The sequence below is a fragment of the Falco rusticolus genome, chromosome Z, assembly GCF_015220075.1.
Source record: "Falco rusticolus isolate bFalRus1 chromosome Z, bFalRus1.pri, whole genome shotgun sequence".
NCBI classification, from domain to species: Eukaryota; Metazoa; Chordata; class Aves; order Falconiformes; family Falconidae; genus Falco; species Falco rusticolus.
In genome coordinates this window covers 64775516-64795600 of record NC_051210.1, presented here as the reverse complement: position 1 = coordinate 64795600, position 20085 = coordinate 64775516, and the positions used below count along the sequence as shown (strand labels likewise).

The 20085-nt window shown below is 45.7% G+C and overlaps 1 protein-coding gene across 3 annotated transcripts; it reads left to right on the top strand.

Moving 5' to 3' along the window:
- Positions 1 to 1088: 1088 nt before the first annotated feature.
- SETD9 (SET domain containing 9) lies at positions 1089 to 16940 on the top strand. 3 transcript variants are annotated; one of them, XM_037374091.1, is made up of 6 exons: positions 1089 to 1227; positions 1950 to 2314; positions 3668 to 3791; positions 4921 to 5036; positions 6251 to 6356; positions 15042 to 16939. In XM_037374091.1, exons 1-6 carry the CDS (start codon positions 1142 to 1144, stop codon positions 15178 to 15180), a joined length of 936 nt encoding a protein of 311 aa, XP_037229988.1. In that variant the 5' UTR covers positions 1089 to 1141; the 3' UTR covers positions 15181 to 16939. The 3 variants fall into 3 exon arrangements, with proteins under 3 accessions (XP_037229988.1, XP_037229990.1, XP_037229991.1); XM_037374093.1 differs by lacking the exon at positions 15042 to 16939 and adding an exon at positions 8469 to 8828; XM_037374094.1 differs by lacking the exon at positions 6251 to 6356 and having other exon boundaries at positions 15042 to 16940.
- Positions 16941 to 20085: the final 3145 nt, after the last annotated feature.

The following is a 20085-nucleotide window of genomic DNA, read 5'->3' as shown; positions in this document are numbered from 1 at the left end:
CGCCCCTGGTCGCCAGGGCCAAAGACCAGCCAAAAGCACGGACGGAAGCGTAATGTGTTCCAGCTCCGGGCCATTGATGCGTGTGTTTGACAATGCGAACCGACCAAGGCACCAACAGCATCGCTGGAGGCAGGCACAGGATGAATTTGGGAAAGTGACAGTGCTGGGATTGCTCCTGCACGCAGAGCTGTCCGGGTGGTGCGGTTCAGCTCCTGCTTCTAGGTCATTTATAAATCTCCTTTGGGAATCGGGTCTGGCCTTATGGGATTGTTTAATAAAATACCGAAGGGGCGTGCAACATTATTTACACAGAGAGAGATCTGTGTGTACTTACAACGTAAGCACGCACCCGCGGGGCAGGAGGGTATTTTCCAGTGCCCTCAGCTCTCCCACACCTACGTGTGTACCTCCCGTACCTACGGCGAACCGGATCCGCACGCGCGGTCCGCCACCGCGGCAGCAGGGCCCAGCGCCGACGGAGTCCCCGTTCACCGGTGACCAGCTCCGTGCGTTTGCGTTTCGAAGTGCCTCCCGCCGGCTGCGGGCTGCGGGCGCCGTGAGAGCCGCTCCCGGCCCGGGACAGGACACCCTCCCCCGGGAGGCACCAGAGGGCGCCGCTGGAGGGCGCCTCAGGTCAGTCAGCTGTAAGGGCGGACTCGTACCGTGATTCAATTATTTTTTTTATTATCATGTATTTATTATTGAATCACTGGGTTTATTTTTTTTATTTTCACTTAAATAATTTTTAGTTAAATAATTATTTAAACATGTGTTCAAACAATTACCTGTGTCAACTGCCGGTTTACAAATCAACTTCTTAAACATAAGTTTGAAGGAAGAAAAACTAATGCTGAAAAATGCGGACGGCATGCACGCCCCGCCGTGCGCTCGGCGCGCGCCTCCGCCGCGCCCGAACTTGTGGCTCCCCGGCCCCGCCCCCCGGCCGGGGCGGCTCTCAGGGGCGGGGCGCCACTCGTCACGGCGCCCCGCGGCGCGCCTCACGGCGGCCAATAGCAGCCCCGTACGCAATGACGGCCGCGCGTCCGGAGCGGGGATTGGCTGGCCCGGCTGCGCGGGCGCGGCTCCAGCGAGGGTGGCGGGTGGGGCCGCCGTGAGGAGCGGGCGCGGGCAGCCCGGCGCCATGCTGCGGGCCCTGCGGCGGCGCTGGGACGCCTACAAGTACCGCTTCGTGCCCTGGGTGGCCCTCAACCTCCGCCGCAAGCGCAGGTGAGCAGCGGGGCAGCCCCGGGGCGCCGCCGAGGCCGCCCGTCGGAGGGAGGCCCGCCCCGCCGCCCCGTCAGCCCTCCGGCGGCGTGAGGCGCCGCCCGCGGGGCGTGTGGGCCTCGAGCACGTGGCGGAGCAGGGCGCGCGCGGGCGAGACCCCGCCCCCCCCTCCCCCTCCCTCCCCCTCCCCGCGCGGGAGGGGCCGTAGCGCCGGCGGGGCGGGTGCCGCCTCGCTGCACGAGAGCGGCGCTCCTGGGGTGCTGTAAATAGGGGTTTAACGCGAAAGCCGGTGGGGGTTCCTTGTTGTGTTGGTGCGGGGGGCAGTGCGTGCCCTCCCCTGAAACGTACAGGTGGTAGTTGAACTCGTTTAAAGGAGTACGACGTTGTTATAAGTAGCACAAACTAAAAATCTCCCCAGTCGGTGAAATACTTGTCCTCGCCTCGTTTAAAGTGTAACGAGCTATGTAGATGGTTTTTATGTACTTTGATAATAACGTGTGTTTGATTTTTGATACGTTTGTCACCAAGAACTCAGCGGGGTTTAACCTGCTGTAAATACACAGACGATGGTTTTATAGTAGGACAGGTGTGAAAGGATATTCTGTAGAGTTTGGGTTGGTTTGAAACATCAGTGCACGTAAGTCACTGCTGCAAAACGGCTCTTCTCTGTTTCATTTAGGAAAAAAATTTTAAAATACTACTATTATTATTTTTTTACTTTACAGGACCCTCCGATATGTTCCTAAATGCTCCCAAGACAAAATTATCTCTGATGAAGATGTCTTTGAAACACTGCTGAAAATATTTAGAGCTCTGTTCGTAAATGACTTCAGTAGACAAGCACATATTTTGGCCTTACTTCCAGAAATCAAATGCAAATATCTGGAATTACTGAATTCTCAGCAGAAGCCATCAAAAGTGAATTCACGTGACCATCAGAGCCAACGTGTTTTTAGTCCAGAGGAAGTTCTGTTTAATACATTAGGATTCACTGTTAGTCGAGACCAAAGTTCCCTGATGTCTGCTGGAACTGGAGTCTTTGTTAGCAAAGGTTTTGTACCAAAAGGGACGGTTGTATCTATGTATCCCGGTAATGGAATGTTCCTATTTCTGGTTAAGTTAGGTGTGATTTCTAACCATCTAAATATAGAATGACAAAGTACTGCACTAATTTTTAATTTATGGGTTTTATTTCTGTCATTCCTTAACAAAAACACAAATTATGGTGAATGGGACTATTTCTGTATAAGCTGGCTAGAGTTCTTTTGGAAATAAGCAAACCAATGTTGGGGGGGGTTTGTTTATAAAAAATAATAATAATTGAAGTATGATTTTTCGGCTGCTAGGAAAGTTCTTCCAAATTCTTTAAACACAGATGTATGAGCGCAATTTCAAGTAGATGAACAACACAGTTTAATTTTTGAGGGGTTGTGTTTTGGATAAGGATCTGAAAAATTAGTTTTAGAGATCTGCACACAGGTCAGCAGACAAGACTATGAACTTTTTCAAAGCACCAAAATACAAACTAGAGAATGGAAATAAAATCTTTATTTAGTGGAACTCTCTTCTGTAAAGTGTGTTTGGAAAATCAGCATTTTTCTGTTATTCTTCCTTGTTTCTTGGAACTGTGTTTGCTTACATTTCTTAAAAAGATTAGTAGTTCTGTGAGTATGGCCAAGCTAGGACAGCTCTGCTGAAATGCTTTCGATTTTTCTGTTTAACCTGACAATCGTCCCCTGCATGCGGTCTGCAGCTTCTGCCACCATTGCAGGATTGGGACCAGGCCAAGCACTGAGCAGTGGAGCATGTTTTGCCATGCCAAAGCAGGAGTGTCTGGCTGTTACCATTGCCTGGTAAACTCGCTAATTCTCAAATCAGAATCACAGGGAATGAGCCTGTGACCTTGCTACTTGCTTGAAATTTCTGGCACATATTGTAAATGTAGGCTTATGGAGGGTCTCCTTTAGCAGCTCATCTAGTGACACAAGAGGATAAGCTGTTGAAATGCCTTCCTTTTTCAGGGCTGTGAAGGAAACTGCAGGGCTGCTGGCTGGGGAGGGGTCTCTGTGGGGAGTGCACAGGTCAGTGCTGTCCTGCCTGTTGTTTGGCAGTGAGTGCAGTCCGTCGGAGTGGCCTTTGCCTAGCATTTTATGATGCTTTATCGAAGTCTTACACGGATATTGGTCACAGGCTGCCTCTTTAATGATTTCCTTCCATGGCTTCTCTCTCTGGAATGTCTCAGCTCACATAGATTCTTTTTGCATCCCACAAAGATGCGTCTAAAAACTTGTAGGTTTACAAGTGTTGATGGTCATTAATTGAGAGGGGTGTTCTGTACTACCCCATCTCCCTTTGAGTTTCTGTGTGGAGAGGACTGGATGATATCATAAGCCCATTCTGACATTACTTTTCTTCTGAAGTAATCATATCTGTCTTGCAACAGGTACAGTATACAGAAAGCATGAGCCCATCTTTTTCCAGTCCCTTGGCAATCCCTTTATTTTTAGGTGCATAGATGGCGTCCTTATTGATGGGAATGATAAAGGACTATCAAGATCAGTGTACAGGTAAGCAGTCAAAAAGAAGTAGGGGATCATCACTCAACAGATCTAAAACAGTGGTGGTAATAGTCTCAGTTCCCTGTTGTCTTACCCTAAGTTGAATTATATTTCAGTACCATTCACCTATGTGTATCTCCTAACACAACACAAGGGTAAAGCTGCTGGATGTGATCTGTTATGTACTTGTGTCTTCATCTGTAATGCCAGTGAGACGTCTTTTGATGTAGAGACTGTTCCCTGTAAAAAAAAAATAGTTTTAATAGAAGCAGGATGTAGCATAAAATTTTTAAAATGCTTCTGAATTGTTCTCAGGTCTGCCTAATGGATTGGAAAAAAAAAGAAAAAAAGCCTCTGTGTGGGCTTGGCTGATACCAGAAGGGTCAATCTGGTGGCTCTGGCTCTGGTCTATAGATGAGCAGCACTTAGGAAGGGAGCAGTAACCATTATTACTATTGTCAACTCACATTGGAAGGGATCCGTAAGGATGATCAAGTCCAACTCCCTGCTGCTCCCAGGACTACCTACAACTAAACCATATGACAAAGAGCATAGTTGAGATGCTCCTTGAACTCTGACCGCCTTCTTGGTGAAGATGCTTTACCATTTAATGTCCAGTCTGAACTTCCCTTGCTGCAGCTAGCCTGGACTGTTTTAGCTTACCTTAAAATATAATTTGTCACAATTTGTGTTTAAATATGACATGAGAATAAAACTAATAACAAGCAAAATAATACCTACTTTGAATACTAATACCAGATTTCAATTCTGGGAATGAGTTTGAAGTTGATACTGTAATGAGCCTTCACATCTTTAGAGGTGAATGAGATGGGTTGACATTTCTGTAATTGTAACACTTGATGTTGATCTCTGGAATGATAAGCGGTGGTTTTGTGCAGGTTCTTCCACCAGAGTCTGAAACACAACACACACTAGTGGGAGTTTTAAGTGTATTTTTTTTAAAGTGTCTTCCAGGTGTTGGTCTGTGCACATCCAGCCCCACCCCAGTGTTGTCCCATCTCCCAGGCGGCCTGGACAGTTGTAACTTTGCCCAGCAACTGTGTCCATTTCTACAGGAGGAATTACAGATAACCTGTCAAGGAGCAGTGATTCATGTTACCACTGTTGGTTGTTTCAGGTCTTGCAGCAGGAGAGATCAACTTGGCCCATTCCAAATGAGCGATGAGAGCTGGCTTACAGCTGCCTTGCAAAACCCACTGGCTGTGGGACAGTACGTCAACAACTGTACACATGGTAAGTTGCCAGGTAAATTTTCCAGGCTTGAGTTTGTCTTTTTGGATATAAATCATTTTGGAGGTGACACAGAGAATCAGATACTGATCTTGGGGGTAATAGTGCTGCTTAAAACAAGGTAAGGACTTACAGGATTGCTTCCGAGGCCTTTTGTGACAGCTGGGTGTTAGAATCCGCTAGCACAGCAATGCTTCATATATCCTCGTGCTTCTTTCATTGATTTCCCCACTCTCCCTCCTTCATTTCGTAGAATGAAAGGCATACATCCCAAAGTGTGATGGTGGGAAAGGGTATCTGGCAAAGGACCACTGTGCTCAGGCAGTACACAAAATTGCAGATCAAGTTCCCCAGTATGATTCCAGAAGGCTTCATGAGAAAACCATACGCACAGTGACATGCAGTAAGAATCCATCACTGCTTGGTTTGAACTATAATACTTTTTTTAGACTTCCTTATGTTTCTGTGCAAAATCTAGAAAACTTGGTATGATCTAGCTGTTGGACATGAGGAAAGGAACTATTTATTTTGTCTCACACAGTATATGTTGCTCTTAAGGTCTGGGAGAATAAATAACTCTGGGAAATGGTTGTGAGATACAGAAGGTTGATTTGCTACCTTACCTGGCTTCTAAGTAGCTTTCAGAGCATGCATTGCACTAAAGATACTCAGCCTCCAAGTAGCATCCAGAAAGGTTGCTAGAGAAGTGAACCAGGTATTGATTGACATGGAGACAAAGGGCTGTCCTGTGAAACTGCTTCTTCCAGGTCCAGTGTCCTTCTAAAGAAGATTCCCTTCTTTTCTCTGTGGGATATTTAGGACTTACTTTGCCACCAGGAAAATTTTTTCAAGACGTATTTTTTAACTGAAAAGCAAATGTTATATATTAACAACATTTGAGCAATGCTGTAACCTGCCCCTGGTACTATGCAAGTTGTGCCCCTTCATATAAATGTTCATAAGCAGGTCATCCTGTTTAATGCAGTAAGGATGGATTTAAGCTTCTATAGTTCGTTATGTATCTCTTGCATAAATTCAAAATAGGACTTCAGAAGAGTGTAGTAGCTACCAACAGAGGCATGGTTTTCAGGGTTGATGAAGCGTCTGGTACTTTTGCAGCAGTACATTTGATATTTTTACACATCTCTAAACCCTACTTAAGATTTTCTCAATCTCATAGAGACCTTCCCCCCCCCCCCCCCTTTTTTTATTTCTAGAAAAAGCAGCCAACGTGTGTTATCAGGAGTTTGATGTGCCGCGGTATTTTCCAATAGAACTGAAACAGTATCTTCCAAACATCGTCTACAGCCATGACATAGAGAGGTTAGCAGCACATCTAAGAGCTCATATATTTGTATGATATAATGTATACTGTGTGTGTAAAAAAAGAAACATGGTTGAAGAACAATATATTCCATATGAAGATGAATGACACAAAAGCGTGCACCTGTATGGAAGAGTTAGCACTTTGAGTAGACTAATTTTAAGTGGTTTATGGAACTATTTCTGTTCATTTTATTCCTTTTTCCACGTCTTTGCAAATGAGATCAGCATAGCTCTGAAGACAATGGTTTTAGAGGCAGTGGTTGCATGATAGTGTGATTCTTCTGAATTCCATAAAGCACTAGTTATATTTTGCTTGTATTTGCTTGTATTACAGTACTGAGGTTTTTCAGCGTGTATTTCAAATATGTATTTAGCAACCCTTAACCAGTCAAAGACCTTCTAAGGTAGCTTAGATTTAGTCGTCTTACTCTCCTGTTCTCCATGCCTTCTGCTTATGTGAGGAATAAGCAGATGAATTTGCAAGAAAAAACCTAAAATTAATTTGTATTGAGACAAGTGAAATACTGCGGAGTATAAAGGCATGTGACTTTTAGGTAGACACAATTACAACATTCTCATTATGACTTGAAAATCCAGCTCTCTGAGAAAATAAAACACAAATCTTTCTCAGATTTTTGTTTGGAAATGGTGAAAAGTGACAATTTTTGACAATTAGATGAACATACACAAGGAGCAATATGGACAACAAGGACAGACAGTATGTCTGGAAGTGAGTGTCCTGTACTGGGATGTAGTCAAGAATAACTTTGAAGCTGTAAGAAAGATGTAATGTTGGTCCTGAATTTAACACACCCAAGAAATTGTTCTTCTGGTCCAGTTGCTACCTTCAGGAACTAAATAATCCTGTTAATCTAGACGATGTATAAAGATTTTAGGGCAGATCATCTAGACTTTTAATGTAATTTTGGAGCTAGTTTAAAACTGAAATTTGGTTGGTGAAAGTTACAGTGGATATTGGTAAAATGGCTTTTCTGATTCAACTTAGACTTTGTTGAGGCAAGGTTTAAGATGCACTTGTAATCTGCGGATAGATAGATAAATAAATGCTAATAAAAGAAGCAGTAAGACTGAACTTTCAGGAAGCCTGGATGCTCTACTTGAAGTGTGAAAGTGTAGGGAGCAGAGCCAAGTTAGGGCACCATTTCAGGAAGGGGCAATTTTGCTCTCTTGCTTGGAATCTGTCCAAGGTAATACCGTCTTTCAGTCGTTAGTTCTCCCAGTGTTACAGAGTTACAGCCACTAGAGAAAAGATTCCATCTGCTTCTAGCTGCCTGCTTTGGTATTGATATTTACTGTGCTGACAACATAGGTAATCCGGTTTCTAAATCTTTTTCTGTCTTGTAAAAGTTTTTAGTGCTTGTTTACCTTTTTGTTGTTGTTGCTTGATTTGTTTCAGTATGGCCTCACAGTAAATTTCTTAGTAGTGGTCACTGTTTGCATTGATGCTGTTCTTGACTCTCATGTTCCTCAGCATCAGAAGAATGTGCTGTCCTTCCTAGAATAAATACTTCCGCTTTAGGGCATGGTCATTTACTTAAAGGAAGTTTAGGGGGGTAGGTTCCTAAATATCTCTGTAAGAAAACTCTTTACCAGCCAGTGATTTCTGCTTGGGGTTTATGGAGAATTCACCCATCGTTGTAGATTGCAGCAGGTCTCTGATGCAGTTCAGAGCTGTCCTTCTGGATGTTGTTTGGCTGGGAGTGGGTTTAGCCAGCCTAGCACCTGTGGGTAGGCAAGTCTACAGGAATGATTTGTGCTCTATGAACTTTGCTGTAGCTTCTCCTCCTGTCTGTGTGTCTTTTCCTCTATCCCAACTAATTAATTTCTGAGTAATTGTATGAGTGGAAACATTATTTGCATACCCACATAGGCTTTGCTTTTTTTGGTAATTATATTGGCTTTGCTTATATTTGCTATCTGTATTTCAGTGTTGTTTTTCCAGGCTCTCTGGCCTGCATTATGCATGTTACTCTCAAAATTAATCTAGACAGAGCCATTGTTTCAGCTCCTTGCCATGAAGAATTTAAAAAATTCAAAGGGAATTATAATTATTCATATCCACATGTTTTGCTTTTCCTTTTTTTACAGTCACCTGAGGTGTGTAGTGCTTGTCACTCTCAGAGACATCAAGCAAGGAGAAGAACTTTTTTCAAATTACTACACGGTTGTCAGCTGAATTAATAGATTCAAGACTGAAGTAATGTGTGTGTGTACTTCAAGCTTCACGAGCATTTTTACATAATGGAGGGACATGGCTTTATCATTTAGAAAGCCAGCTGCAGGCTTGTATTTCCCTGAAAAAACTCCACATTTGATGCAGAGGTGAAGGTTTAACCATTTACATCATCAGGTCCTCAGCTGTCTGCTGTAGTTGATATTACTGCTTATTGGTGCTCAGCTGTCCGTACAGTAGCTTGTAAAATAAAAACCTAAGTTCTGTACATGTCATCTGGTCTTCTGGTTTGGACATTTGTCTGTAACTGTGGATCAGCTGTAGATTTTGCCATTTCACTTCTAGTGCTTATAATGGACACAATTTGTAAAAATTACTTCCCTCTCAGGAACTATTCTTTGGATAATCGTCATAGTTCATGGTAAACAACTGTTCTTGTTCTGGTTTTCTTGGAGTTGGTCCCTTTAGTATCTGCCTCCTTTTAGAAAGTATTTCAGTGTAGCAAGTTGTCCAGATCTTTTATGAAGACAGTTTTGGAGCAGTGCTAATAGCCACTTCATATGTGCCTGCATGGTGTGCTGTCATCAGGAGGTCAGCTTGAGCCACTGGCTTTAGCTATGCCTGTCTTGGGGTAGGAGGAAAGACAGTATGTGTCTTGAAGCCCTGTCCAATCCTAGTTCCACTGGTTCAGTGGAGGTTCCCTGGCATGTAGCAACTTCCATGGCTTTTACTTGCAGAGACAACTTCATGTTGCAGTGTAGCTGGAGGAAGTAATGCCAAGTGTGCTGTGTACTTTTTTTCATGAGTGAGTTACGGGCATAAGCAAAGCCAGCCATTCCTGCATGAATTCTTCTACTGTCTGCTAACTGCCTTCAGAAAGTGCAACAAGAGACAGCTTTTCAGCCTTTCAGTCTGGCCTAACAGCTTGGGAAATTCAACGTAGTATTTACTGCGAAAGTCCAAGCAAGCCTCCCAGTGAATTTTTAGTTAGCATAAGCTTATGAGAAAGGAGTCAGGAAGTGGCGTGCTGTGGTGAATCTGGTAGTGGCTGGGGCAGCCAGGGTGCCCTGCCGAGCTGCAGAAGCATCTATTCTCCTTTCCAGAATTCACAGCTTTTTGGTGCTTGTGTTAACTTGGTGTGAGAGACTGTATCTCAAACTGTCTCAAAGCTTGTTAGCTGAGCTCCTGCAAGACTTAACAGTTGTGAACAGAGAAGGAGCCAACAGCTGCCTGACGTCAGTTTTCAGCCAGGAGCAAGGAAGGGCCACGCTGCTGTGAGGGATGTGCCTATAGGCATGGATGATCACCCCTACCTGTGCAGTAATTGCATGTGCCCCATGGAGGAACGTGGTACGTGTCTTGTAAGGACAAGGTATGTGCCCTTGTCTGGGAAATGGCCCCCCTGAACTCCCTGTGAGAGTCTGTGCCACCAAACAGTAAATGGCAATCCAGAGACCCAACAACAACAACGTGAACGGAGGCTGCAGACCAACGGGATGCCGCTGGATCCATGGTGGTGCATGGTGCATATCTTGCAATTCTATCCTGACTGCTCGCTCGATTTCCTCCTTTCCTATCCTTCCCTCTCTTTCCTATTGCTATTTTCTTACCATAACATGTGAACGTTTTGTTTATATAAGCACACAATACATTTTCTTGATTAGTGGCATTTGAGCTCGTTTGTGTCTAAATCTCACTCTGGGTGTAACAATGAATCTTCCTGGCTTGGGTCTTCCTGGACTGGAACATTAAATTGGCGTCACGGACAGGGTACGCTGAAGTGAGACAGCCACATTTCACTGGCTTAGTATTACATGAGTACCTCTCGGGGATGGAACGGGTGGATTTGTAGAAACAAACGGGTTGTCTGCCCGAGACAATCACTCTGCCTTTCAGATACGAGTGACAATAAAACCACCCCTGAAGGCAGAGATGTTTTGTATAACTTCTTAGAGAAATATGATGGTTGTGCCTCAGTACCAGGCATGAACTGGGCACAGAAAAAAATGGCCTAATTTGCAGAGAGTAACGGACTGAATTAGCGCCTTATAAAAGGATGGGAAACTTTGGCCTGGAAAAGGAAAACCAATTCTTTGTACCCTACTGGGCACTAGCCTAGTCGCAGCTGTGGAAGCCAAGGAACAGCAGTGCACAGTAGAATCCCAAGTCATACAATCTTTACAGGGTCTGGTCCAGTCCTTGCAAGGGCAAGTAGAGAGCTTAAAGGAGCAATTAGAAGAGGAGAAAACCTAGGTGAGTTATTTACAATCCACTTTAAAAGAGCAACTCCTTGCTGGCAAGGACAGCTCTCCAAAACCTGTAAATAAGATTGAATACCCTAATAATGAGCTAGAGGAAGCAAAATTAGGGTTGGACAAACTGGATGTCCCCACTTGTTCTCTGAGGTCCTTGATCAAAACTGAATTTAAATAAGAGGATGACAAGGACAAATTCCCTCAAATTACTACTAAAGTCCATTTTCTGCTACTGCTCTGGCTAAACTGAAAAAGGATTTTGGCCGTGCTCCTAAGGAGTCAAAGGCAAAGTATGTTTGGAGAGTGTCATTGTTGGAGGGGGATCAGATATTGTTAAGTGAAAAAGAAGCCAAGGGCTACTGGGGGCCAGGAGTGGTTCTAACAGCTGTGCACCCTGGTCCGTAAGCCAAAGAGCAGCTTTTTGGTCAGGAGGTCTTAACCCTCTGGAAAGCAGGGATCCCTTTGCTCTTGTGGGGACAGTCAACCAGCTAGTAGAAAATGTACAGAAGGCGGCATGCCTGCAAACAACGTAAAACCAGAAGCTTAGACTCGAACAGGAATCTCCAGTGATGATGCTGGTCGACCCCAAACGGAAGACCTCTCTCATAAGGGGCCTCCCCGATTCCCTAAAAGCTATTGGTATCCAGTTACAAGGGAAAATACAGGTAGTGTCCCAGGGTGAAAGGGCTGTTGCTGCATTAGAAGTAATAACAACCCCTAATTGTAAAACCCAAAGAAAGTGTGGACTTGGGGAAAAGTTTCTCAGGAATTAATTACTTATGGGTGAAAATACAACCGTTACCGCTCCACCTACTAAAATGGACCCTAAAGGGTTAAGGCACACAGAACCAAAACCTCCCCCACACCCAGCTAACAGTAAAAGGGTGTCTCTTGTAGCACCACCGAGTGAGAGAGATACAGGACACACACCTAAGTCTGTGGACTATGGGGTGGCGGAAGGGTATCCCCCGAGATCTTACGAATGGGTTGCCGACTGATAAACTGGAGAAGTTGGTGTTAGGATGGCCAGAAAGTCCACCAATTAAGGATGAGAATCCTGTTCCTAGTGCCCCCTTACTGGAGCAAAGGACAGAAAACTAACTCCTTTGCCCCCTTGCAGCGAGCAGGGGAGCGAAGGGTGGGTATACCTTAGGTGGCTCACTGAAAATCACCAAGGTTTTTTGCTTTGTGGAGCCTAAGCTAGTACCAGTAACGTTCCTGGTAGATAGTGAAGCCCAAATTTCAGCTATTAAAACTGAAAATGCAGTACAAAGTGGCATAAGCTTGTCTAAGTGGTGTACATTCGTTGCAGATGCTTTTGGTACTGTTTAAGCACAGACACTGGCTACTGTTGGTTTGCTGTTAGCCAGGGAGAAGGGGAGAACACGGCCACTTCGGTAATGATGGTTGAGGGGCCTTTCCTACTTAATCTTTTAGGACTCGATATTCTGAAAAGTAAGGTGTAGATTGATGATAAGGGGAGGAATTGGACATTTGGCAGCCCATCTATAGGTAGACGGCTCATACACACTGCACCTTTGCTCTCTCCCTCACCACTGACAAATGTCAAACCCTGTCTGCTACTCTTAGGGGCACGGGAAGGGATAACCGCAGTACTGGAGGAGTTAAAGGAACAGGGAATTGTAGTGCCAGCCCACTCTCCTTTTAACTCCTGGTATGGCCAGTTGGTAAGCCAAATGGGAAATGGAGACTAACTGTAGACTATTGAAGGCTTAATGCTAACTCAGGCCCCTTAACAGCTGTGCCAAACATCGCCGAGCTTACAGCAGCTATCCAGGAACAAGCTCATCCCATTATGGCAACTCTTGATGTCAAAGACTTGTTTTTTGTGGTCCCCTTGCAATCTGAGGACCAGGAATGCTTCCCATTTACTTGGGGAGGACAACAGTTTACCTTCACCCAGCTTCCTCAAAGATATAAGCATTCTCCTACCCTAGCTCACCACACCTGAGTGTGAGAATTAGGATTAATTCCTTTGGAGGAAGGGGCTAAAATTTACTAATATATTGATGATTTGCTTATAGGAGGAAGCCAGGTAGATAGGGTTCAAACAATGCAGGATAAAATTCTTAAACACCTGGAAAGCCTGGGGTTAAAAATCCCACTCAAGAAAATCCAGGTACCAGCAAATGAAGTAAAGTTTTTGGGAATTTGGTGGAAAGGAGGACATGCATTCCTCAAGATACTCTTTCCACCCTAGACCAGATTAAAATGCATGAAACAAAGGAAGAGTTACAGCATACATAGTGATTGCTTGTATTCTAGAGAAAGTATATTCATGATTTTTCTATCATTGCAAGGCCTTTATATGACCTGTTAGGAAAAGGAGTGTAGTGGGACTGGACCCTGTGCCATGAAGTCCTGCAGCTATTAGGTATCTGAGGCTGCCAACTATCAGGCTTTTGGCCCAACACGCCCTTCTGACCCAGTCCATATTGAACGGGGATTTGCCCAGTCAGGCTTATCAACACTACTGGCAAAACAGTCCTGAAACCCACTCGACCTATTGGGTTCTACTCTCACAGCTTTAAGGATGCTGAGAAATGGTAGTCCCCCTGGGAAAAGGGTTTATTTGTCGTCAGTTAGCCCTGTGAGAGGCTGAACGCACCAGGTGTAAACAACCGATAGGGCTCACAGGTCCTTTTAAGGTGACAAAACCCGTGTTGACTGGGACACAACCCACTGACAGGGTGGCACAATGAGCCTCGGTGCGGAAATGGTATGCTCAGACAGAACATTGCTGCAATATTTCTGATGTTTCAGAGGGTGCTGCCAAGACCTTGGCTATTCAGGAAGAAGCTGCTTTGAAAACTGAAAATGGTACAATTTCCCCTGTGGTGCAAGTTGCCCCCCAGTTTTCAGGACACTTACAGAATGTTTGGTTTACAGATGCCTCTGCTAAACAAGAGGGTAAGATACGGAAATATTGAGCCGTTGCCTTGGACATAAAAACTGAACAAAAAATAATCCCTGAAGGGGATGGTAGTGCCCAAGCAGGAGACCTGATAGCAGTGTGGAGTGTTTTCCAACATGAGGCACACTCTCCTTCTCCCATCCATATCTATACTGACTTTTTCACTGTCTTTAAGGGATGTACTGAATGGCTTCCATTTTGGGAACAGAATGGGTGGAAAGTCAATCAAGTACCTGTGTTGCAAAAGGAAAAATGGCAAGATACATTAACCATGGCGAAACAGGGAAATTTTGCAATGGTGTGGGTAGCTTCCCACCAAAAGGATGAAACTACAGCCGTCAGGGGAACAGTGGGGCAGACGAGTTATCCAGGCTTGCTCCCCTATGAAGCGACACTGAATTGGAAGACTGGGAAAGGCTGTTAGAATGATTACACCTTAAAAGGGACTGGAGCTAAAGATCTTTTATCAAGAAGCTCAGACTAGAGGCTGGCGGCTTCTCAAGAAAATTATCATACCTGTATCTCTTGCCTGTGAGCAGTGCCATGGCTGCTTGGACAAACGCCCTTTGGAAGAGCCCCCTCTACATTTGAGACAGGGGAAAGGGCTCTTGGAGGCCCGGCAGGTAGATTATACTGGTTCTTTTCAAAAATCTGAGGGAAAACACTATGTCATGGTAGGGGTAGAGGTGGTATCGGGCCTAGTTCGAGCTACAGAGGAGAACACAGTGAAAGCCTTGAACATGGTTTAGCTTCATCCCCAAACCACAGCCCATTCAACTGGCTAACGGCTCCCACTTCGCAGCCAAGGTGGTCCAGGACTGGGGTGCTGGAGAAGGGGTTGTATGGGTTTTCTACACTCCCTATTATCCGCAAGCAAATGGGATAGTGGAAAGGACAAACGGTCTTCTTAAGTGCTTCCTGAAACCCTATGAATGCGGTGGTTGGAGTGATATGGGACGCAGTCACTCATGTGAACAACCGAAGTGGGGTAAATGGATGCCTTAAGATCACAGCTTTTTGCCCAAAGGCCCCAAGCCTAATCCTGAATCTCAGTGGCCCTGACCACCCCCAGAATCCCTCCCACTTCCCAGTCCAACCGGTGTAGGTGAAATTACCCACCATTGGGACTGCACCACTGGTACTTGAAACCCCCATGAACAGGTACGCCTAGAAGGTGAAAGATGCCCACAGGAAGGAGCACAGAATGAATATCTGATGGATTTTCCCAGCTAACCTACTAACACTGGTTTGACACGGTTCATTTAGAACCAGGCAGAGTCTCTTTTCTCTTTTTACAGATCAATCCCATGGGACCAAATTGGGCCTTCCTGGACTGGAACATTTGGCCTCCTTCCAAGCCTGAACGTTGTCTTTCATATTCATCTGGAAGTCCTTCTCAGTCAGAGAGGGCTGGCTTTTTCAGGAAGATTTAAATAGCAGAGCTACAAGAGAGTGGCACATGGTTCAGCATGGCTTGTGCAAGTTTGCCAAAGATGCCGTGGACAACTTCTAGTGACAGTCCTTGTGTCTTCACTGTGTGGTAACAGATCAGAGCAGGCAGCAATCTCCAGTCTACTGAAGGGTATGCTCATCCTCCATCACTCTGAGGATCCCTTCTCTGCAGCTCGCTCTGGGAGGAGGTCACTGGGCATCTGTTGATCTCTGAAGGGGAGGCTGGTTGTCAGGCTGCCTGCAGTATTGCTTAGCTCAGCAGGGTTTATGGACAGTTCGGGCAATACTAGTCTCAGCCTGCCAGAGGAGGCAAGCGCTGTTCATGTTCTCCATGCTGAGATGCTGTCGTGCGAGGGCATAGATTACTTCAGCTGTTTCATTATACACTTGTTAATACTTTTTAAATGACCGGATTTGAAAGTACACACCTGTTTGCTGACTGTGGACCTTAGGTCTACAACTCATTCATTGAGAAAGGTTTGCTTTACTGCACTTGTTGCCTCCCGGATGCCGCGGTAGCGGAGGATCGCAGTGCTGAAGTGCAGGCTGCCTGTCACCGTTGACATACGTGGGACTGGCTTCTCCTTGCTGAAATACTGGAACCTGGCAGCCTGCTTCAGGGGCTGCTCGTATGTGAGGGAAAGCAGGACCTGGCCTGTAACTAGCAGCAACAATTGATTTCTGTCTGCTGGTGGCTAGAGAAAGCCAAAAAGTGGCAGGAGGAGCAGGAGGTACGGTCAGGTGGTGCTACCGGGCAAGAAGCAGCACAACATGGGGACTAGGCAGGAGAAAGGAAAATGGAAAAGTAGAAATAACGGTCCATGAAGTGCTACAGCTTCTGAAAGGGCTTCAGGTGTATCAGACTTTTCCTTGTCACCTTAGATTCCTGTCTATTCAATGAAGGTGAATGTCCTCATTCCCTGTGTGCCCATTCATTACCACCAAACCAACACCACCAGCGCAGTGCAGAGAGTAGGATACACTCTGACATTATTTAAGACAATGTATGATTTAATAATAACTCAGTAAAATTCTCTATGCAATCTATTTATTGTTTGTTAATAAATTATTCATTACAGTAAGTACAATGTCTCTCTTGAGAGATTATTTGCCTGGGTTATTTTAATTAGAATTTGCTAAAAATAGGGACTGACTTGGCTAGTTCTGCCTCTACATGCCTGTACAATTAGTGGTAGAAGGAAGGGAAAATCACACTAAGATTTAAGGTAGTTAAACTGGGCAGATCTGCAAAGTCCTTCTCCCAGATGAGACCCATAGTCCGCAGGTGTTAAAATGCTGTGCACATTTAGGAAAGAATCTGTGTCGCTGTACCCATTTAAGAGAAAATTTGTGTAAATGTTACCAGCTGTGATGCGCTGGCTGTGATCTTCAGTGAGGATCACCAACTGCCTTGAGCCTGGCTGGGGTGGAGCTAACTTCCCCCCAGCAGCCCTCACAGCATCCTGGATGTCTCTCCACCATTCCCCTAACCCACAAAGGCCACTAGGCTGGGAGTAGGAAAGAGGGTAGGAGGGGACACAGCCAGAACAGCTGTCCCAAGATGACCGAAGAGATACTCCATACCATATGATGTCATGCCCAGCAATAAAAGCTAAGAGAAGGGAGGAAGGAAGGGGACATTCATTATTAAGGCATTTGTCTTCTAGTCCACTTGCTACACTTTACTGAGGCCTCCCAGGCAATGGCTGGACATCCTGCTGATGGGAAGTAGAGAATAAATATTTTTGTTTCCTTTTCCTTCTGCATGGCCTTTGCTTTTGTTTTATTAAACTGCATTTATCTCGACCCACAAGTTCTAAATGTTATTTTCTTCCCCCCCCCATCCTGCTGAGGAGAGGAGTGATGGAGCAGCTTGGTGGGCACATGGCATTCAGCCAGGGTCAACCCACCACACCAACATACGAACAAAACCAAGACTACACGGGGGAAATTGAATGGTTCACCACTGCACAGAAAGTTTTAGGCTTATTTTTCTTGGATTCACCCAAACTCCTTACCCCTGTGGTAAATGTCCTGGTAGTCCTGGGAGCCTGAAGGGCTGAGAAGCTTAGCAGGTTGGGCTGAACCCGTGTGCCTCCTCAGCAGAGGCATGAGGATGGGGCCCTTGACACTACAGTATTGATGCGGAAATGCTGAGGGTCAACTGCTGCTCTTTAGATGGTGAAATCAGATTTTGGAATAAATGTGATTGCATCAAGAGACACCCAGCTGGTCTCACCAGGCTCTTCTGAAGAAAACTGGTCTGCAAGGCTCTGACTTTTGACTGCTTAGCTCAAAAGGTGAAGCTGGTGGTAACAGCTGAGTGCAGTTCTCCAGGAGACTGAGTTGTCAGCTGGAATCCCTGTTGATGCAGCATGGCAGGAGAAGAGAGGTGCTTAAAAGATGAAGAGCTGAGCTAACGAACTTTACAGGCATGTTGCAGGCTCCCAGCAAGAATAGAGATACGGCCCACAGCAGGAGATGGATGTGTCTGCTGGGGGAAGAAGCCGCAAGGGGTCAGCACAAGAATTGGAAACTCACTTGAAAAAAGCAATTCGTAATCAAGCTGCTGAAGTACTCAGTAATCAAGACTCTTAAGTATCTTAGACTAGATGGACATGAAATAGCCCGTGTCAGCCTTCCTGGTTAGCACACTTGCCTGTCCACCTGGGGAGTCCACCCTGAAGGGCTGGGCTCAGGGCAGCTGGTGGCAGCTCAGAGGCCACTCTTCCCTCAGGGTTTTGGAGCTGTTTTACCCATCACCACTGCGTGTGGCCATGGAGAACGTGATCAAGGCAGACCACCTCTCCCTGCTGTGGTACTTCTGATTTGGAAAGACTGAGAATGAGTTTGTCAGGCACTGAAAAAAATATGATCTGTTCAACTACTGAAGGGTATGCTTGTGTGTATATATATTCATATGCATGTATGTATATATACGTTCATACGCAGGTATGTTTCTATACAGGCATACATAGATCTAAGTGGGACTGGTGTAGGGACTACAGCTCCCCAGGCAGCTCCCTTGGCACTCCAGTAGGAGGAGAGGGGAAAGGTGTGAGTATGGTAAATGCTGCTGCTCCTCCATCCCTCCTCCCTTGCTCTAGAGCCACCACTCCTTCCTGGCCACTGCTCCTCAGACCCTGTCACGAGCTGATCGGACTTGCTAAAGCATGGCAACACCACCAACAACAACCCCAAGCTTTCTCGCTCATTTTCTGCTGTTGCAGCGAGCTGAAACAGTTCACAGAGGGTCACCGCAAGTTGCTAATTTGACTTGCTGAACCTTATGAAGCCATGCTTTAAGACACTTATTTTGTGAATGAAGGTGATCTGTGCTTACCCAACAGCTCCTCATTGCCTGCTGGGCTGCTCTGCTCCGTGGCTACGTGCTCCTCCTTCGTGCTAGTTCCAGAGCTCACCTGGCAACGCAGAAAACAGAGTCAATAACTGCAGCAAAAAGGAGCAATGTTCTTCTGCCAAGGCAATGAGCTGCACCAGATCTGTTTGCGCAGCAGGCGGACATGGGCCAGCACGAAGGCAAGGGAGCAGGCAGGGACAGGCAGCCCACAGCTTCGGCACTGCTCAAAGGCTGCCAGGACAGCGCCTTCATATCGGAGGGCCAAGATCTGCTGGGAGCTTGTCATGGTTTAACTCTGGCCGGCAACTAAGCCTCACACAGCTGCTCACTGCCTCTCGCCGTGGGATGGAGGGAGAGAATCAGAAGGGCGAAAGCGAGAAAACTCGTGGGTTGAGATAAAGACAGTTCAATGGGTAAAGCAAAAGGCACGCACACAAGCAAGGCAAAGCACGGAATTCATTCACCGCTTCCCATGGGCAGGCAGGGGTTCAGCCACCCCCAGCGTAGCAGGGCTCCATCACGGGCAACAGTGAAAACAAACACCAGCACTCCAAACATGCCCCCTTCCTCCTTCTTCCCCCGGCTTTATATACTGAAATGATGTCATATGGTATGGAATATCCCTGCTGTCAGGTTGGGTCACCTGTCCTGGCCATGTCTCCTCCCAACTTCTTACAGCCCTCCAAGCCCTTCCGCTGGCAGGGCCTGAGAAAGTGAAAAGCCCTTGACTTCACATAAACACTACTTTAGCAAAAACTAAAAGCATCACTCACACCAGATCCAACACACAGCACTGCACCCCAGCTGAAACCAGGACAGAGTTCTGAACTGCTGTTCCCTACAGTGCATGAAGGGAAATCCAAGTACTACTAAGAAGTGTTTTAGTAAACTGATCTGAAGACCAGTTTTAGTCTCCCGGTCTTTGCTGCCTCCCATTGTGTGGGCAGACCAAGGACTTTGGCACTGAATACCCAAGCACCATAAGGCCCTCAGGGGCTGCCTGTCTTTTTGTGGCAGAAGCAGTTGTGTCCTGAGATCGCTTTAATGGAAATATGAGTAACTACTGAGTTGCTGGGAGAGGTTCGCATCATACATACACTAAGTAAAACTATTCTTAAGTCTCCAGCATCATAAGGCTAATGATTGCGTCAAACCAAGAAAGGAGTAGATGGGATCAGTCATTATGATTTGTTCCAACATTGATCTTTATGCTATAAACAACTAGGAAAAGGTTGGTGCAGCTTGTCACAAGAGTTTTAGATAGGTACCATCTTGCACCTTGTATCAAACGTCATTACAAAGACACTTAATCTGCATCTCTCATCAGGGGAAGCAAAGCTCATTACATTACTTGGAAAATTACCACTTTGCTGTTCAGAATTGTATCAGCTTGCTCTCCTTCCTCATTAAAAAATAATTTATTTACCCAAAGTTTTATTGTGCAAAACCAAGCACGCTGCGCCTAGGGAAGCACAGCACTAACTAAACATGGCCTTTGACAGAATTAGTACATAAGATCTTAGAAGCAA

What these genes read in the sequence shown, in the direction of transcription:
- SETD9 (XM_037374091.1), top strand. Translation starts at nt 1,142, where the DNA reads ATGCTGCGGGCCCTGCGGCGGCGCTGGGACGCCTACAAGTACCGCTTC. An exon ending in CTATCAAGATCAGTGTACAG is followed by an intron (nt 3,792 to 4,920) that starts GTAAGCAGTCAA and finishes TGGTTGTTTCAG; the next exon opens with GTCTTGCAGCAGGAGAGATC. An exon ending in TACAGCCATGACATAGAGAG is followed by an intron (nt 6,357 to 15,041) that starts GTTAGCAGCACA and finishes CTCTTTTTACAG; the next exon opens with ATCAATCCCATGGGACCAAA.